The sequence below is a fragment of the Phyllostomus hastatus genome, unplaced genomic scaffold (assembly GCF_019186645.2).
Source record: "Phyllostomus hastatus isolate PE091 unplaced genomic scaffold, TTU_PhHast_1.1 phas_contig_209, whole genome shotgun sequence".
Taxonomy (NCBI): domain Eukaryota; kingdom Metazoa; phylum Chordata; class Mammalia; order Chiroptera; family Phyllostomidae; genus Phyllostomus; species Phyllostomus hastatus.
In genome coordinates this window covers 6334578-6352104 of record NW_025333735.1, presented here as the reverse complement: position 1 = coordinate 6352104, position 17527 = coordinate 6334578, and the positions used below count along the sequence as shown (strand labels likewise).

Sequence of the window (17527 nt, the reverse complement as noted above, 5' to 3'; positions counted from 1 at the left end):
TTGATGCATAGTAATGTGCCTGTGGGATATTGTTAAAATATATAATATAATACATATAAAGAAATACTAGGATGAGAATGCTAAAAGTCTCTCCCAGTTCCAATATCCCCAAATGAAATTTTAATTACTTAGATTTTTTAAGATTGTAATTAAAAAATAGAATTTATTGTGTGTAGGTTATTTAGGGAATAAAGATAAATGGAAAGGTGCAAGTCTTGTTACTCTGAGAGAATACTACCTATATAAATTTTGATTATTCCTCGTTACTAAGTGTGATCATTTAGGCTTATATACAAGCTGTGGGAATGTAAAGAGTAAATGATTTTATTCTGATTGTCAGGCTTAGAAAATACCTCATGGCATTAGAATGTCTTCTTGGAAGATGACTATGATTTGAATCATTTGGGGAACGGAACTGGGAGAGATGAGTCTGGACACTTTGGATGTGGCTGGGGAGTCAAGGGCCTTGTATGCCGTACTTTGGCAGGGCGAGCTGTCAAGCCCATTACACCTGATAGGATTGAATCTGTTTCCAGACAGATGAAGGTAACAGTGGTGTTCAACCCAAGTACAAACGGACTCAAGGTACGGAGGCAGTGAGTTATAGGAGAATGTTAGAGGAGCCGTTCCCACAATGATGAGCGTGGAGGCTGTTACACTGAGTCAGAAACTCATCTTAGGATACACAGTAAATTAGTTTGATGGTCTTTACACAGCACACTAAAGGAGTTTCAGTGAGTTTCTCAGCCCGTGGAGTTTCAATTTAGTATTTTAGAAATACTGGGTCAGCTTTCAATACCATTGCAAAATACCCAAGTAAATATATGTGAAATGTTGAGTGACTGATTAAACAAAAACTAGAGTGAGAAAAAAATTTTGAAGAATATTTTCAAAACTGTGCATTTCATATAGTGTAGTATACTTTTAAAATGAAAGTTCTTAGAATGAAATAATAGCAGTAGGTTAAAAATGACTTTGATGTGGTCTTTTTTTGTTATTTCACTCCTGGTCAGATCCTTAGCTGTTTCGTGTTGTGTATTCTCAATTTTGGAGATTTTTGTATGTTGCTTTTCCTGAGGAACCTTCCTTGACATCTTTCCTGTCAAGATAGTTTTCTATCTTTTGTGAGGCTATTCACTTTTCTCTCCCTGTATGATGTGCTCCTGCTTCATACTTCTAAGATTGAGCTGCTTAAAAGCTGAAACTGCAAATTTTCAGTTCAGTATGTTGTGTTTTCCTTAGCACGTGGCAACCATTCAGTAAGTCTTTCAGTGAAGAATAAACGAACCAAACAATGGAAATATGCAATAAAAGTAAGGTAATTAATAGGAAATTGAGTTCAAAAAATTACAAATGGAATTATCTCAAGGAATTAAAATTTAATTTAATAACATTTGGACATATGATAAGATACTGTTGGCATGCGTTTAACATGTGTTTATTAAGTACCTACCTCCTTAGGTGCTGTGAATGTAGTTTGTGAACAGAACAGGAACTATTTGCACCCTCATGCAGACTTCGTTTTCCATCTTTAGTCAGAAAGCGTGTGATTTCAGGTTACAGTGTGATGGACACTGGGAAGATACCATGAAAAACTTTGTAATGTACCTGAGGAAATAGTGTAGTTACTTATTAAAGATAGTTACATAACTTTCGTTCCTGGAGTTACTAGATTTTTGACAACACTGTATCTCTTATTTTTGCAGACCATATAACGCATATATCTAACACATTGAGTCTGAAAAAAATGAGTGGTAAGAATATTTAGAAATAGTGGGCACGTCTGATTACTTTGTTAAGGTAAAATTGTTAGTAAAAATAGGAGACCAAGGTATAGGGTCCTTGGCAAGATGACAATCCCTACATAAAAATATAGGCAGTTGTTTTTTCATTTCATAAAGCACACCCCAGCAGTTTCTCCTCAAAGCTTTATACAGATCAGGAAAACTTTCTCTGTAGCTCCCTATGTATAGAATAATCTGGGATTTTTTTGTTTGTTTGTTTGCTCATTCGTTTTTTGATACGCACGGAGGACATATCCGTATAGACTGCCGATATGTTCTTATCACAAAGCAATGTCTGGGCAAGGATCTTTCTTCAGAAATAATGATACGTCATTTTATTATGATGATTAATATATTCAACAAACTGACTTTGTACTCCACGGTGAAAGCAAAGGTCACTGAGGCAATAGATCAAGATACAGAAACCTTTAGTCTGTTGTTGCAACTTACAGCTGTTTTACAGCCTTTGATCATTTGGTGTGGGCAATTAAAAATTCTGACAGCTGAATTGCGTGGTAATGTTACATGTAATGAAGTTACATCATCATTAAAATGTTTGTTACTTCTGGATGACTTTGACATTTTGCCTATCAGAATTTCAAATAAAATTTCCACTTTTATAATATATAAATTCTAACTAGATGAGGGAACTACATGTTCAAATATACAGTTTACAAAATAAGTTTAACATAACCTATTGAAAATCTATGAAAAAATTATTCATGTCCCTTTAAATGTGCATTTGATGGATTTAATTTAAGTGCCTAGGAAAGATTTGTTAGGATTGCAACAATACCCATGGTAAAACAGGCTAAAGGGTGCTGAAGGGAAGTGGCCTGGAATCTCAAAAATTAACTACAGATAGAACTTGACAAGTTAGCATGTTATAGTGAGAGGAGCAGTAAAAGCTGTCTTCTGATTCCTTTTTATCAATGTGACCCTGGATAAATCTGAATAGTCTCCATTTTCTGAGCTGTAAAATTAACATTGTTAAGTGTTCATATAACCAAGTCCTGTGCTTGGGATAAAAACCAGAATATTTATTCCTGCCTTCAAGGAATTTTTAGTCTTAAAAGGAGGAACACATAAGTACTTAGGTTTGAAGCCATGTGTTAAGCGCTGAGAATGTCCATGGTGTATAGTCATACATAATTAGAACTCGGTTTAAGAGCTAAGGTTTAAGATAGGTTGGGTATGTAGTCAGAGAAGACGCCTCAGAAGGGATTCTCCTGTTTATAATGTTAAAAAGGGAGGGGTAAGACTCCAACTAGCATCCAGGATATTCTGTGGATTCAGCCAGGATTATTGTGATAATTAAGTAAGATAATGTACCTTGTGTGTAAAATATTCTAAGTTATTGCAAATCCCTGTCTTTTTTCCTAACCTGTGGTCCAGTGTACTGTGTGCGCATGTGCACATATGTCCCCACTCGCAATTGGTGCATGAACTTTGAGTCCTCAAAGTGTAGGGAGCAGAGATGGGAACAATGAAGACTAGCTGATCTCTAATGACCTGTAATTATGACTTCATAATCTGAAAATTATCTGCATATAATGAGTTACTCAGTTACATCTGGTTGATAATTTACCAATTAGGCTGTTTCCTTATTTCACTGGAGATAGAATCCAGAACTTAAGCAACAGTGTCAGATGCACCACTTTTAAGAAGAGTCTGCTGGCAAAGTTGCCAAGCACTGTTTTGAAGACTTTGAAATGCAGTAATTTATTTAATCCTTACAAAATCCTGTGAGACACAGGAGTTATTATTTTCCTGATTTTACAGATAGGGAAACTGAAGTTGGGAGCTTTACCTCTGAACAGTATCACTCAGCTAGGAAACAGGCACCTACCTAGGTTCAAATCTAGATGGTCAGTGCTGAACAGTGTACATTTGCAAATGGCATGTGGTCAGAAGTTCCTAGAAATAGCCTTCTTGTCCCAGAAGACCAAGACTTTGAAGGTAGTGCAGCCAAGAACCAAGTTTTAAAGAACACAGGAAACAAGCAAGCTCATTAGCCAGCCTGTGGGAGATAAGTGGATACTTTGCTAGAAGTTAATGTGGCTGACAAGCTTGCCAGAATACTGTTGCAGAGCAGGGCAGAGCAGGGCAGAGCAGAAACTGGAAGTCAGAAGTCCGAAGACTAGGGACATGGAAAGAGCAACAGCAGGATTGGTTCTTTGTTTCCACATTCTTGGGGCATCCTTAGGAATATGGATGTCCTGGCTCTTAGCCTTTTCGGCAAAACTCAGCACACAAGAGTAGTGCATGTGAGGCACCACGATAACCCACAGTGACCCCTCCTTTAATGCTTTTCTCTGGAAAAAAAAAAACAACTAACATTTATTATAGTGATTTTGGGAGTCTTAGGCACATAATTTGTGACCTAAGTGCAAAAGTTATCATCCTATCTCTGAATCAAGCCTATTTTTAAGTTAGTTTCTTGATAGTTTTATACTGTATCTTCTGCTAAGAAGGCTTTAAGAGGAGGGAGCTCATGGCCCCTAAATGGAGTGGGGGAGGGGAGAAACAGCATACTGTAGGGAATTGCAAATGGTGTGGAATGGTATAAAGAAAGTTATGAAGGCAGAAATGCACATATTGGATTTTAGATTGTGAATAAATTATTTAAGACTCAACTAGCATAAACATTAAATTGGTACGCTTTGATTAATTATATGGAATAAATGAATTTTCTACATAGCACGTTGGTGTCACAGGTACCATTTGCTTCTTTTTTTAAGTATGAATAGTGAATTTCATAAAATTAGATCACTCATCCACCTTTCAGCAAGTAAGGGTTAACACACAAACATCAGCAAAGCGGCAGCCTTGGGGTGCACTGGGAAGAAGCCTGGATTGAGTTGGGGAGAAATTTGAAACAAAGAGCAAGAAGAAAATTACAAGGAGAATACTAGGGCGCAGCAACACTGACTCGGACAGCGTCCTACGAGCCATTTCTCTTGCAGTCCCTTAACCAGTGACCCTTGAACAACATGAAGGTTAGGGGGTGGATCCCACACGGTCAAAAATCAATGTTAACTTTGGATTTCCCCAAAACTTCAGTACTAATAACCTGCTCTTTGGAAATGTTACTAACAACATAGTTAACAAATATTTTGTATTTGTATGTGTTATATACTGCATTCTTTACAATAAAGTAAGCTAGAGAAAAGAAAATTTTATTAAAATCATAAGGAAAATACATTTTATAGCATTTATTGAAAAAAATTCTGTATAAGTGGACACAGGCAGATGAAACCCATGTTATTCAAGGGTCAGCTGTCATCTGTTAGAATATGTGAAACGAGATGTGGGAACTGCTGTGCCACCTCCGCACTCTGGGCATCTGTAGGGAGCAAACAGGAAAGGTGACAGTGGGTTGTCTGTGTAGGGTCAGGGCTTCTACCCTTGGGATTCCCACCATGCTGTTTCTTAGTTCCCTTGATGTTCAGTTTGGAAGTTAAATACAAGGAAGGATATGATTTCTACTCTGTGGAAAAGTAGTATTAGTTTCTTTTTAAGGCAACACCTTTTACTTTTACAGTGTTGGATTTAAATTGTCTCTCCATCCCACCCTCCCTCTCTCCCTGAATGTTCAGGAGACACAGATTTGAAAATACCTGAGTGTGTTCTCAGGAGCCTCATCTTTTCATTAAAAATGCAATCAAAAAAGGGAACAACAACAAAAGGAACAAACCTCAACCTCAGAGCACAAAATAACACCAAAACCACCCACAACATCAAAGTCGTTATATTGTCACTTGAGAAATTATTTAACCTTCATATCATTTTGGGAAGGTGGTTTCTGTTTTTACCTCATAGTATCACAATTAGTAGTTTTGTAAGACATCACTTTGCTTCAGGGAGGACTTTGTCCACTGAGCAGGCTTTCTGTAGTTTGTGCAAGCAGTGGAGTTACTTCCAACTAGAGAATTGTTAGTTTCTGTGGCTTATTCCTGGGTCTAATGGAGGAATTAGAAAGAGCTAAGGACATAAATACAACTGGATGAATGAATGAGCAGTGTCTGAGTGCAATTACCAAAGGTGTTTGTAAGAGGTTAGAAATGCTGTTTGCTGTTGGTGGTGATTTTGATTATTTTGACTTTGCATTTTGAAAAGAAATTCACAAATGGGCTTACTACATCATTTGGTTTTACTCATTGTCATTTTACAGTTTTTAATTGGTCCAGTAACATTGAGAAAAGTAATAGCACAGTAGTGCATTGTTGACTGGAGTAACTTTTAAACATCCTCTTACTTAGTTGTCAGTGAGTTGTTCCTGTAACTGTGTATGTTTCAGAAGTTTATCTTTACAACTGTTGGTGAGAGAAAAATAATCTTCAGTGGTAAAGGAAGAGTCTTATGTTAGTAGTGACAGTTTAAATTTGGGTTTAAAGATTTCATGTATGTAGCATAATTTAGAATAAAATTTTAAGCATTGTTTAGGGGGAAAGGGGAAATTAAAAAAAAACTCAGCTTAGGTCTAGTTATTTTTTGAGGTGGGAAAGTACTTCAGTAAACATTTTATTAGGTTTTCTTCTAGAACCATGTTGGAAAATGCCTTCTTACCTTTAGCAGAAAAGGCTTTCTATGATCTTTGATAGGTATTACTGTATTTAGTTTTTTAAAAAATGTCCTAACTTCAAGAATGGGTCTTTTGAAGTTTGGGGGAAAGAGTGACTTATAGCATGGAGGAACAAAGACAGAAAATTTCTCCTTTCAGTGGGAAAAAGGTTAATGTCTGACACTTTGTAAATGATCTGATTGTTAGCGTGGGTAACAGTTTGTGCAAAGTCAAGGTATAAGAGTTGAGACTGGTTTTAGGCTATCTTTTCAACCTGAAGTGAGAAATAAATACCTCATGTATATGGAGATAGAAAGCGTTTCCCTTCTAGGACATTCATTCATTTCAAATCAGCTGTGGTTGAATGTGGTTGAATTTGGATTCCTGTTTGGGATTGAGTGAATTGAGTGGGTGGTTCCAGTGCAGTTTCAATGTAGTTAACTCAAATACATTTTAGACAGTATTAATTGCCCATGTGTATAGATACCTTTAATGAGGAAGCCACTTAACCCTGGTAACTTCTTTACACCTTTAGTGATCATTGTTGCCAAATAAAAGTTAATTGATGTGAAAATCTTGTGTTCATATACATTGTTGTTCCTCTTGTGATTAGATTTAAGTGTACTTTTTAAAGATGAAATTACGAAAATACTTAAAAGTGAAATTATGGTTCATAATTTTGTGTGAATTTAAAAAATGTTTTCTTGTTTATATTTAAAGATAATAAGGCATTAACAAAAAGCCTTAGAATCCGAATTTTGACTCTCTCGCATCTGGGAGACCTGCTTGGGGAACACTTTAGTGAGGTTGCCACCTCTAATTAGCTGTAGTCATCAGACTAATACTGCAAAGGAAGAGATTGTTTCAGTCAGTATGGCTTTGTGGGTGAGTCACTGGATGAGGGGGCAAGTCTCCTATTTTTGCATATTTGTTATTTAACTCTTTTAAGACCAAACATTCTAAGGTTGAGTGTAGTCAACCTATGGAATTTCTGGTAACAGAAGCACTGCAAAAAAAAAATTGTGAAAAGATTATATTAAATGATCACCATGAAAGTAGAAATAAATTGTGCCAGAGGAACTAATGAAATTGATGTTTTGTTACTTTGAGATTATTTTCAATTTTGTTGTTATCTGTGAATAAATTACGTGGAATTATTTAAGAATTTTAATTTCATGGTAAAATATGAATGACTTCGGAAATTGCATTTCTGATAGCAACTATTTAAAGTTAAACTGGTTTTAACTAGTTATAAAAATAATAAATGTAAGAGTATTTCCTGTTTTTCTAAGGGAAGTAAAAAGAGAGGGGGGTTAAGTTGCTCTTCTGGTTTTTGTGATGCTTTTATGTGACTAAGGACCTCAACTCCTGGATGATTTTGAACTTCAGCATGTCAGACACTGAAGGGTGCATTTCATAGTTAAGTACCATGGATTTGGGGATGTCACCTTTGTTATATTTTTGGTCACTTGACATCTGAATTTTTTTTTAAAGATTTTGTTTATTTATTTTTAGAGAGGGAAGGGAGGGAGGGAGAGAGAGAGAGAGAGAGAGAGAGAGAGAGAGAGAGAGAGAGAGAGAGAGAGAGAGAGAAACATCAATGTGCGGTTGCTGGGGGTTATGGCCTGCAGCCCAGGCATGTACCCTGGCTGGGAATCGAACCTGGGACACTTTGGTTCCCAGCCCGCGCTCAATCCACTGAGCTACTCCAGCCAGGGCGACATCTGAATTTTTAATAAAACATTTTCTTAGCTTAAACTTCAAAACTGGAAACTTTAAAGCCGACATATAAAAAGATAAAATTGTGGTGTGTTTTCCTCTCTCCCTTAAAAAATATTTTCATTTTGTATTCTTGGGTATATTGGATATCTTTTTGTATAAGGAATTAAAGTAATAAAATAAAACATAAGATAAAATTAAGCAAAATGGGCATGCCTAATATGTGCCATGCACCGTGCTGGAAACAAAGAATGCAAAAATATATTTAGTGAGTCCCCCCTAGAACTCACTTCTTTCTATTGAGCAGCTCAGAGTTCAGTAGGGAAGGACTACATAAGTAAAGAGAATCTTAGAGTATGTTACCTGCTTTGGTAGAGAAGGTCATAGTTGTTCATCACTTAATTTATTTGTACATCCATTCATTTAATGTACCTTTATTTCATGCCCTCTACAAAGAGAGCAGTGTAAACTGACTCTATTAGGTTTTGGCATTATATTGGTCATCCAGCGAGGTAAGATACTTTTCCTCAAGGAGAACTCTCTTCTCATGTAAGTGACTCAGGCACAGGGATCATTGTCATTTTTGTTCACTGTTATATCCTAAGTGTTTAGAAGGGTCCCAGGCACGTAGTAGATCCTCAATAAATATTCACTAGAAGAAAGAAAATAGCCCACACCTGAGCTCAGATTTTGCTTTCCCCATTATTAGAGAAGCCTTGAACTGAATTTTGGAGAGTAATTATTGTCTAGGAGAAAAATGGGTAAAATATTCTGTGCAGAGGGAATAGTTTAAACATAGTCACTGAGTCGTAAGGGTGACACTGTGGCTTAATAAAAAATTCACTATTTTTTCCTAAAATAAAGGAGATAAGAATTAAGTATTCTATATTTGTGAACTTGGAAGAAGTAGTTATATGCTAAGGCTATTGACAGCCTCTCTTTGTGGCATATATTACTTTTAACAGACATGCTTATTAGGAATTTTTCTTTTAGAGTTCACAATTAAACTGATGGTATTTTATAACTTTGAAATTGCTTTATTTTTATGGCACTTGTGAATTATTAATCAGTGGTTTACAAGTTTTTAGTGGAGAAATTAATTTCTTTTTAATGAGGAATTTAATACCAAAAATGTCTAGAAGGACTCGTATACTTTCTCCTTAAAATATCAAGAGGATTTCAGAAGTAGTAATATTCAAACCTAACTACTTAATGCTTTCTAAAAATAAATTTTCACGTTGCCTTTGAGTGGCAACGTGTGTCCAGTATTTTACTTAGTGAATCCCAAGAAACCCTTGTTGTTTCTGTAATTGGATTTAATGATGCATTCACTTTTTCATCAAACATTTATTTGTTAGGAATTTTTTGTGTATGCCAATTTAATTCACAGTATTTTGTATGTAGATTGATTTTGCTTAAAACTAAATATTCTTCTTAGAAAATAATTTGTTTGAAATTCTTCACAACTTAAAATATATTCAAAAGTAAAAAGAAAACCAGCTTGTAAATAAATGACCCAAGAAGCCAAGGCATATCTATCACCTGTATATAGTGAGTTGATTACTGTGTACTACATGATCTTAAATTGAACACTTTCTTTTGCACGCACTTAGTATTTCTGTAAGGATTTGATTGGTGTTTCATGCTCATAACCAAGTTTACTTACACTCAAATTGCTACATTTTCAAAGTGTGTGTTCTTAAGCTGGAAAATGGTATTGCATTCTTTTCTTTATCCTCGATATGAAAACAAGTTTAAAGGTGAAAGTAGTTGTTTTTTTTTCTCTCCATTGTCATTATTTAGGCTCCTCACATAATACTGACAGGTTAAAAGGATCATAATGTTAATGAGTAAAAAGTTTAGGTGTTTAGATTGATAAAGTTATTTCTTAAATGGAGTAATAGGGTAACTAAAACAATAGAGTGACAGTCTGCACACATACATGAAGTAAGTTTTTCACAGGCTGTATAAAAAGAAAAGTTTAGTATACAAAGACAAGTTTTATTATATGTCCTTGATTTTTTAAGTTTGATGACTTCATGAATATGCAGAGATGAATGAACAACTTAAACTACTAGTGAAATATTTTTACCTTTTAGGTTTGCTTTTCATATTCTCTTTTCATCGAAATTCTAATGAATTGGAAATAAATTTTCTGGAAGCTTGTAAACTAGAGTTCAGCTTGGCTGAAATCATGTCCCCTCCTTATTAAGTATTTTTCTCATTTCCATTTTAGGAAGAAATCTCATTAACATACATAAACAGGGATAAGTCAGAGATTTCAAATGCCAGCACTGGTAATAGATTGTGGCCCGAGTTAATGTTTCAGCAGAGCTTGAAGTCACAGCCCCAGTCCCACAGAGGTCTCCGATAATCAGAAGTCACGGTGCTTACCGGAACCCTTGACAGCATGAACACTAGCATCCATGACAGGGTTCAGTTCCAAGTAATTAAGAAAAACAGTACCAGAAAAGTTGAAGTTTTTACATTACAGCTTAATAAGAAGACTTTTATAGGTGTGCGTGATTTTACGGAAATGTGCAAAAAACAGACTGAATGGAGACAATGTTAGAAAAGGAAAATGTTCCCAATCAAGGCTAAGCTTATAGCAGCATGTACTATTTATTGCCACAGTAGCATATTTTCTTGCAAAAATGCTCATAAATGATGCAAAATTCAGTGACAGAATTCCAATTCTGGTCTCACAAATTCCCATCTGGTAGCAGTGCATCTGTTTATTAGGAGTTATCCCCTGAATGTGAACGATTTCAGGCCTAAGTCACTGCACCTGTTGCTGGGAGGTATTTATTCCAATCACCAGCCTAAAGCACTGAGAGTTATTGCTTGACATTTTATAGCTCGGGGGGAAAAATTGTCTTTTCAAAATCATTTGTTCAGAGTGGAGAAAATGGAGCAAAACAGTTCATTTTACTCTAAGCACTGCTGTCTGGCAGTATTCACATTTGCACAGCACAAAGCTGCAGTATTGATTTTTTTGCTCCCAGGGCCTCCCACAAGTTTTTTTCTTCAACTGTCAAGGCTGCAAGATGGATTGGATTATACTTGTTGGGATGCTTATTTTTTTCTTTGTTGAAATAGATGTAAGTTGAACATACATCTTAGAATAAATGTCATAGTAGTAGTGTGAATAAAAGGCTTTAATTTAGAATTTATTTATGTTGATTATGTTGACCAATTTCATCGAATACTTGGCCACTAGGCACTATTTCCTTTTCTGCTCTTCTTACTCTAAAACTAGAAGCACACAGTACACCCTAACTATTCCCTCCACAAGGAGTCCCCAAACCTGCTGCTGATTGTCATTATCATTTGGAGAGGCATTAAAGTAACATTGAATGCCATGAACCTGGGAACTGAATTACTAGGCTTCAAACCTTCATTTCACTCTTACTGGATTTGTGATCATGGAAAGTGTAATTTTTCCATGCTTCAGTTTCTTCTTCTGTAAAATGGTTATAATAACAATAATCCCTATCTCATACAATTGTTTTGAGAAAATATAGTCAGTAATTATTTGTAGTCTATTTTTAAAAATTCTTTTAAATTTTTAGACAGAGGGGAGGGGAGGGAGAAAAAGAGAGGGAGAGAAACATCAATGTGTGGTTGCCTCTCATGTGCCCCCTACTGGGGACCTGGACTGCAACCCAGGCATGTGCCCTGGCTAGGGATCAAACCAATGACACTTTGGTTCGCAGGCCAATGCTCAGTCTACTCAGCCACACCAGCCAGGACTATCTGTAGTCTTTAGAGGAACTCCTGGTGATGATGGGGTAACAAGAGTGGCAAATCCCTCTCACTCCCAAACAAGGGTGAACTTGGAAAGAATTGTCAACAACAACCACTTTAGGGCTCTGGAAACTAAACAAAGCCATGTAAGAAATTGAGAGGGTATTTAATTATAGAAAGCTGGCAGAACTTGCAGTGTGAACTGTGAAAGTTTAAAGCCTGCCAGCCTGGCTGCTACTGTCCCCACCCCACCGTGCAACTCCTTTAGATACGCATGTCCTTTTGGTCCTTTCAGTGGGGTAAGACTGGCCTTGAAATTCACTCTGCTGCCAGGAAAAAGTGGCTTGGTTTGGAGTGAGGTTGGGCCAGGGACCCACATCCAGCAGTACTGTCAGTAAAAGCAGTAAACACTGTGGAAAACTGATGGGAAAAACCCACAACTCTGCCTGAGGTGGTGGTCCCAGGTGGGGAGACTGCAGGGCCAGTCCAAAACATAACCAGGAAAACTTGGAAATGAAGGAACCTGAAGTTTTCTGTTCTTTCTTGAGAAACTGGAAGCTGTACACATGTGTCAGTGAGAAAAATAACCCAGGCTGACTTGAACATGTTCTGGATTCTGAACACTCTCCCAACACACACTCAGATCATGCTGCAGAGGTTAGATATTGTATTATGGGTTCATGGTTTTTGTGAAAAGTCTATATTCAATCAATCATTGCCTGATCACTAAGCTTTGTGGAGATAGGGGTGATCCCTAGGAAGCCAGATGAGAAAATAAAAATCAGAATTAAAATAACAACAGCAGCAGTAACAATAATAGGAGAGACACAGGAGTTGCACACTGTGGGGGAGATGAATTTTGCAGATTTAAATCCAGTCATGATACTAAAAGGAAAATACCTCACCAGCAGCAATTCTCGGGGGAAAGAGATCTGAATCAAGTGTTGCTAATACTGTAATATTTCAAATGTCTGGTTTTCAACAACAAAATGTTAGAAGACATGCAAAAAAAACTGGGAAGTTGATCCATACTCGGGAGAAAACTCATTCAATATAAAGTTGCGCTGATGTGGGCCCAGACGTTAGGTTTAGCTGATAAACGTTTCAGAGTGCCTATTAAGAATATGTTACAAGATTAAAATAAAGTTATGTTGGAGAATTAAGGGGAAATATGATGACAATGACTGAAAAATATGTAATCCCAATAGAACAATAAAAACTATTTTATAAAGGCCTTGGAGAAATTCTTAGCACATCTTAGTTATTATATATGAGTGTGCTGCAAATAAATTCATGTTTTTCTCCCCCAGAACAGATATTTTAGCTTCATCTGAACCTAGAGATTCTGATTGAATAGGTCTGGATTAGGGCTTGAAGATCTGTCTTTTTAAAAACATTTACCAGATAACTCTGATGCAAAGTCATGTTTAGGTATCAGTCTGGTAGTCTTGGCAAATTATTTGTAAAAATAAACAGTTAAGAATTACTTCATATACACAAAATGGAATACTATGCAGCAGAAAGAAAGAAAGGACTCCTTACCTTTCGCAACACCATGGATGGAACTGGAGGGTATTATGCTAAGTGAAATAAGCCAGGTGGTGAAGACAAATACAATATGCTCTCACCTATAAGTGGAACCTAATCAAGAAAACAAACAAGGGAGCAAAACATTGTCTAGAACCAGAGACATGGTAATAAAGAACAAACTGACAATGACCAGAGGGGAGGTGGGGATAATGGGGAAAAGAAGGGGGAGGGTCACCAAGGAACATGTGTAAAGGACCCATGGACAAGCCAAAGGGGGGAAGGATTGAGGGTGGGAGGTGGAGATGGAAGTAGTGGGGTGGAGAGAGTGGTGGGGGTAAAATGGAGACAAGTGTCCTTGCACAACAATAAAAAAAGGGAGTTACTTCATGTACAAAAGAAGAAAGTGTGATTAAGAAATAGTGGCCATACTTGCGATAGTTTCTTCCATTTGACTCAGTATATTAAGTCATTAGTGTGCAGGAAAGGGGATAAAAAAATGTTTAGGAATCAGTTTTGTTGTGCTTTTTCATAACTTTTACTTAGTGAAAATACTGAATTTTTCAAATTAGCATTAGTTGTAATATTTTTATTTAAACTGTGCTCCACAGTTTTATGTCACTTATTTGAATTTCCACATAGCTTTTGCTTCAGAAATAAAAGTCCTTTCTGACACTCTAAAAATATTTCAATTAAAATAAATATAATAAAACTAGTTTAAATTGGATTATTTTTTGAAGGCAGTACATTCCAGTATCTAGAAAATGGAAGAAAGCAATTTTTAAAAACAGATTTTAATTTATTTTTAGAGAGAGGAGAAGGGAGGCGGAAAGAGAGGGAGAGAAACACCGATCAGTTGCCTCTCTTGCACCCCCTCAACCAGGGACCTGGCCCACAACCCATGCGTGTGCCTTGACTGGAAATTGAATCAGCAGCCTTTTGGTTCACAGGCCGGCACTCAGTCTATTGAGTCATGCCAGCCAGGGCAGAAGAAGACAGTTTTATATATGGGTGTGGGTGTGGGTATGGGTGTGTGTACAGTCTGTCCGAAAAATCCAGCCATTGTTGATATAAGGAGAACAGTTCTCACAACATTGATGTAACCTGGCAGCCAGGGAGAGTGGACTGGAATGCACATGCATGAACCATGACAACTTTGTTGTACTAGTTAGTGGGGGCAGTAGACACCCTTGAGAGAGCATTTGTACCGTGTGGCCGTTGCATTCAAAATGACTGAGCAAGTAAAGCAAAGAATTTGCATCAAAGTTTGCATTAAGCTTGAACATTTCTCTGAGAAAACTATTTGGATGATTCAGAAGGCCACAGCTATGGGCATCTGGCAGCTTTATCACTGACAACATGGTTGCTCATGCATCATGTCTCGTGAAGAGGTTTTGGCAGAATATCAAATCACCTAGGTGACTCAGCTCCCCTACAGCCCAGATTTGGCACCCTGCAACTTCTGGCTTTTCCCTAAACTAGAATCACCTTTGAAAGGGAAGAGATTTCAGACCATCTATGAGATTCAGGGAAATATGACAGGGCAGCTGATGATGACTGGGAGAACTGTGTGCGGTCCCAAGGTTCTTACTTTGAAGGGGCCTGAGGTATCATTTTCTTACATACAATGTTTCTTGCATCCTGTAGCTTTTTCAATAAATGTCCATTTTTCATAATATTGGCTAGATACTTTCTGGACAGATCATAGTATATAAAGTTGATTTATGAACTTGGAGAAGTTCATAAATAAATTCTCAGAAAAGTTGGCCTATTTTCTGTTTGTCTTGACATTTTCCCAGCTCAGTTTCACTATTTCTTCTTTGTTGATAGTGAACCTCTCCACATACTTTTAATAATCTTCTAAGTCCATAAACTTTCCTAGTGGAAACTTAACAGAGTTGGGTTTGCCACAATCCCCTATAGATTTCTGTGCTCCAAATTGTGTCCTTTCCTTCCCTCTTCATTTCAACTACGTCTTTAGTTTTCTCAGTAAAACTGAGAGGGCAGCCAGGTTTGAGAGTTGCTAATTTTCTAAATCGTACTCCTGTGTAACCCAATCACCCTTTTGTATAATTATTTTCATATTATAACGAGAATGCACGTTTATCCATATGACTTTACATTCCACAGAATTAGTGAGAGGTATTCAACAGTAAAAGCTAAACAGGGCAAGGTTTTGACTTTGAATTGACCTGAATGCCGCCCGCTCTTCAACTGGAAGTGTGTATTTTAGAACAGACTACTTCTGAGGGTCGGTATTTTTCAGTAAGAAGGAGTAATTCCTGTGATGCAGAGTAATTAAAGGATAGAAATAAGAAAAAGATACCAAAATTGTTGCTAATATTTTGTAACAGGAAAAATATAGGTGGTGACAGGTTATACAACGTAAATAACAAAGAATTGAGGCAATATAGGACAAATGTTTGATACGGCAGCTAGCCAGTGCGTAGCACACCAGCTTGACGAAGATGTGCTTCTCCCGAGCACAGTTCTTCTTGGCTCTCCTTGTTTTGTTTCTGCTTTTACCTTTCCTCCTGTGCTCTGTTACTACTTTGGGACCCGTGGTTGAAAAATGGTTAAGCTTAAAACTCTAATCTTTAATTTGGAAAATTTTTACAGCATTCATAAACAGTGGTTATCTATACTCTGCCTAGTGCAATGTGCATAAATTCATACAGGTGTTTTTAGTTAGGCACTTCCATGTACATTATCTCATTTTAGAGTCACACAGGTAGAAAAAGTATCATCACACATGTTTTTTAATCTCCATTCTGTAAATTGACAGAACTGAATCTTAGAGAACTTGACCCTTTCTGGTTGTTGCAACCTGCTGGACTAGACTGTCTTGGAGCAGTGCTGGCTCCTTTGAATGCCCATCTGCTGATTTTTGTCAGTTTTAAATAAAATGTATAGAAATTGAAATATTATTGTGCCATAATATGTTACTGTTATAGTGACTTAGTTACTTTGGAGGGAAACTGCTAAGACAAAAGTATTTAAGATAATGTTACTAGTAAGAATTATATGTCTACATTAGATGAGACTGTATGGCCAGTGTATAGCAGAGTTTTTATTCCATTGCATAAATGAAAACTGCTTCTTGATTAGTGTTACATTCTATATTTGTAAAACTATTCATTGATTAAATTTTTCATTTTCATGTAATTTAGCTAAAAAACCACTTAGTTTCTGACTGTGAGAAGATGATACAGAAAGTGTTTTGTTTAGAGTAATTTTAAACTGTCTTATTAAGGTGGATAGTTCAGCCAAAGGGATGTGTATGTGTGTGTGCGTGCACGCGTGTGTGTGTAATAATAAATTCTTGACACATTCTTGAACCAAGGATGTAAATAAATGTATGAATGGAAAACTTAAAAAAATAGTTTGTGTGACATCTCTTGAATATAGACCTGAATGCTATTATTTGAGAATGCCCTATTTAAATAATGTACATTATAAATAAGTTAATTTTACTTTATCTTATTTTTTAAAGGTTTCAGCAGAGCAGCGTTACCCTTTGGGCTAGTCAGGCGAGAACTGTCCTGTGAAGGTTACTCCATCGACCTGCGCTGTCCGGGCAGTGATGTCATCATGATCGAGAGTGCCAACTATGGTCGGACCGATGACAAGATCTGCGATGCTGACCCGTTTCAGATGGAGAATACCGACTGCTACCTCCCAGATGCCTTCAAAATTATGACTCAAAGGTAAAGATTCGTGTGTTACATCCCATTTTAGCAACTGTATCTAAATTGGTGAAATTACTATAGTAATTTCAAAGTGGATTGGAGAAGTTTATATTTCAGCCTATATATTAAGTCAAGTTAGGGTTTTACCTACCAATGTTGATTTCTACTTTATAAGTTTTCAACATTTAAATGTTTATCATTTTTATATAGATGTATCAGAAGAAATATGTAACATCTTTTTATTTTTAAAGAAAATACAAACAAAGGGTATAGGTATGTAATATTTTAAATGTAATTTTGTTTTTTAGGGCTTCAAAGTTTTGATATATTTTGTAATATCGAGAATGTTTAAATGTCTGGGTTTGGCATAAATGCACCTCAATTTTTAAATTAGTAAACTTTATTTATGATAGCAAAAATAGCAGAGTTATCATACTCCAATCCCCAAATGTACACAGCGTTCTCAGCTGTCAGCATCTCACACCACAGTGGCACAC

General features: G+C 36.5%; 1 protein-coding gene across 12 annotated transcripts in view; it reads left to right on the top strand.

Annotated features, from left to right (window-relative positions):
• Positions 1-17527, top strand: part of ADGRL2 (adhesion G protein-coupled receptor L2) — a 264537-nt gene that overhangs the window by 160455 nt on the left and 86555 nt on the right. For all 12 annotated transcript variants that reach the window (XM_045835271.1, XM_045835272.1, XM_045835270.1 and 9 more), the window contains one exon: positions 16835-17048. In XM_045835271.1, coding sequence (XP_045691227.1) covers positions 16835-17048 — 214 coding nt within the window. The remainder of the gene's footprint in view (positions 1-16834; positions 17049-17527) is intronic.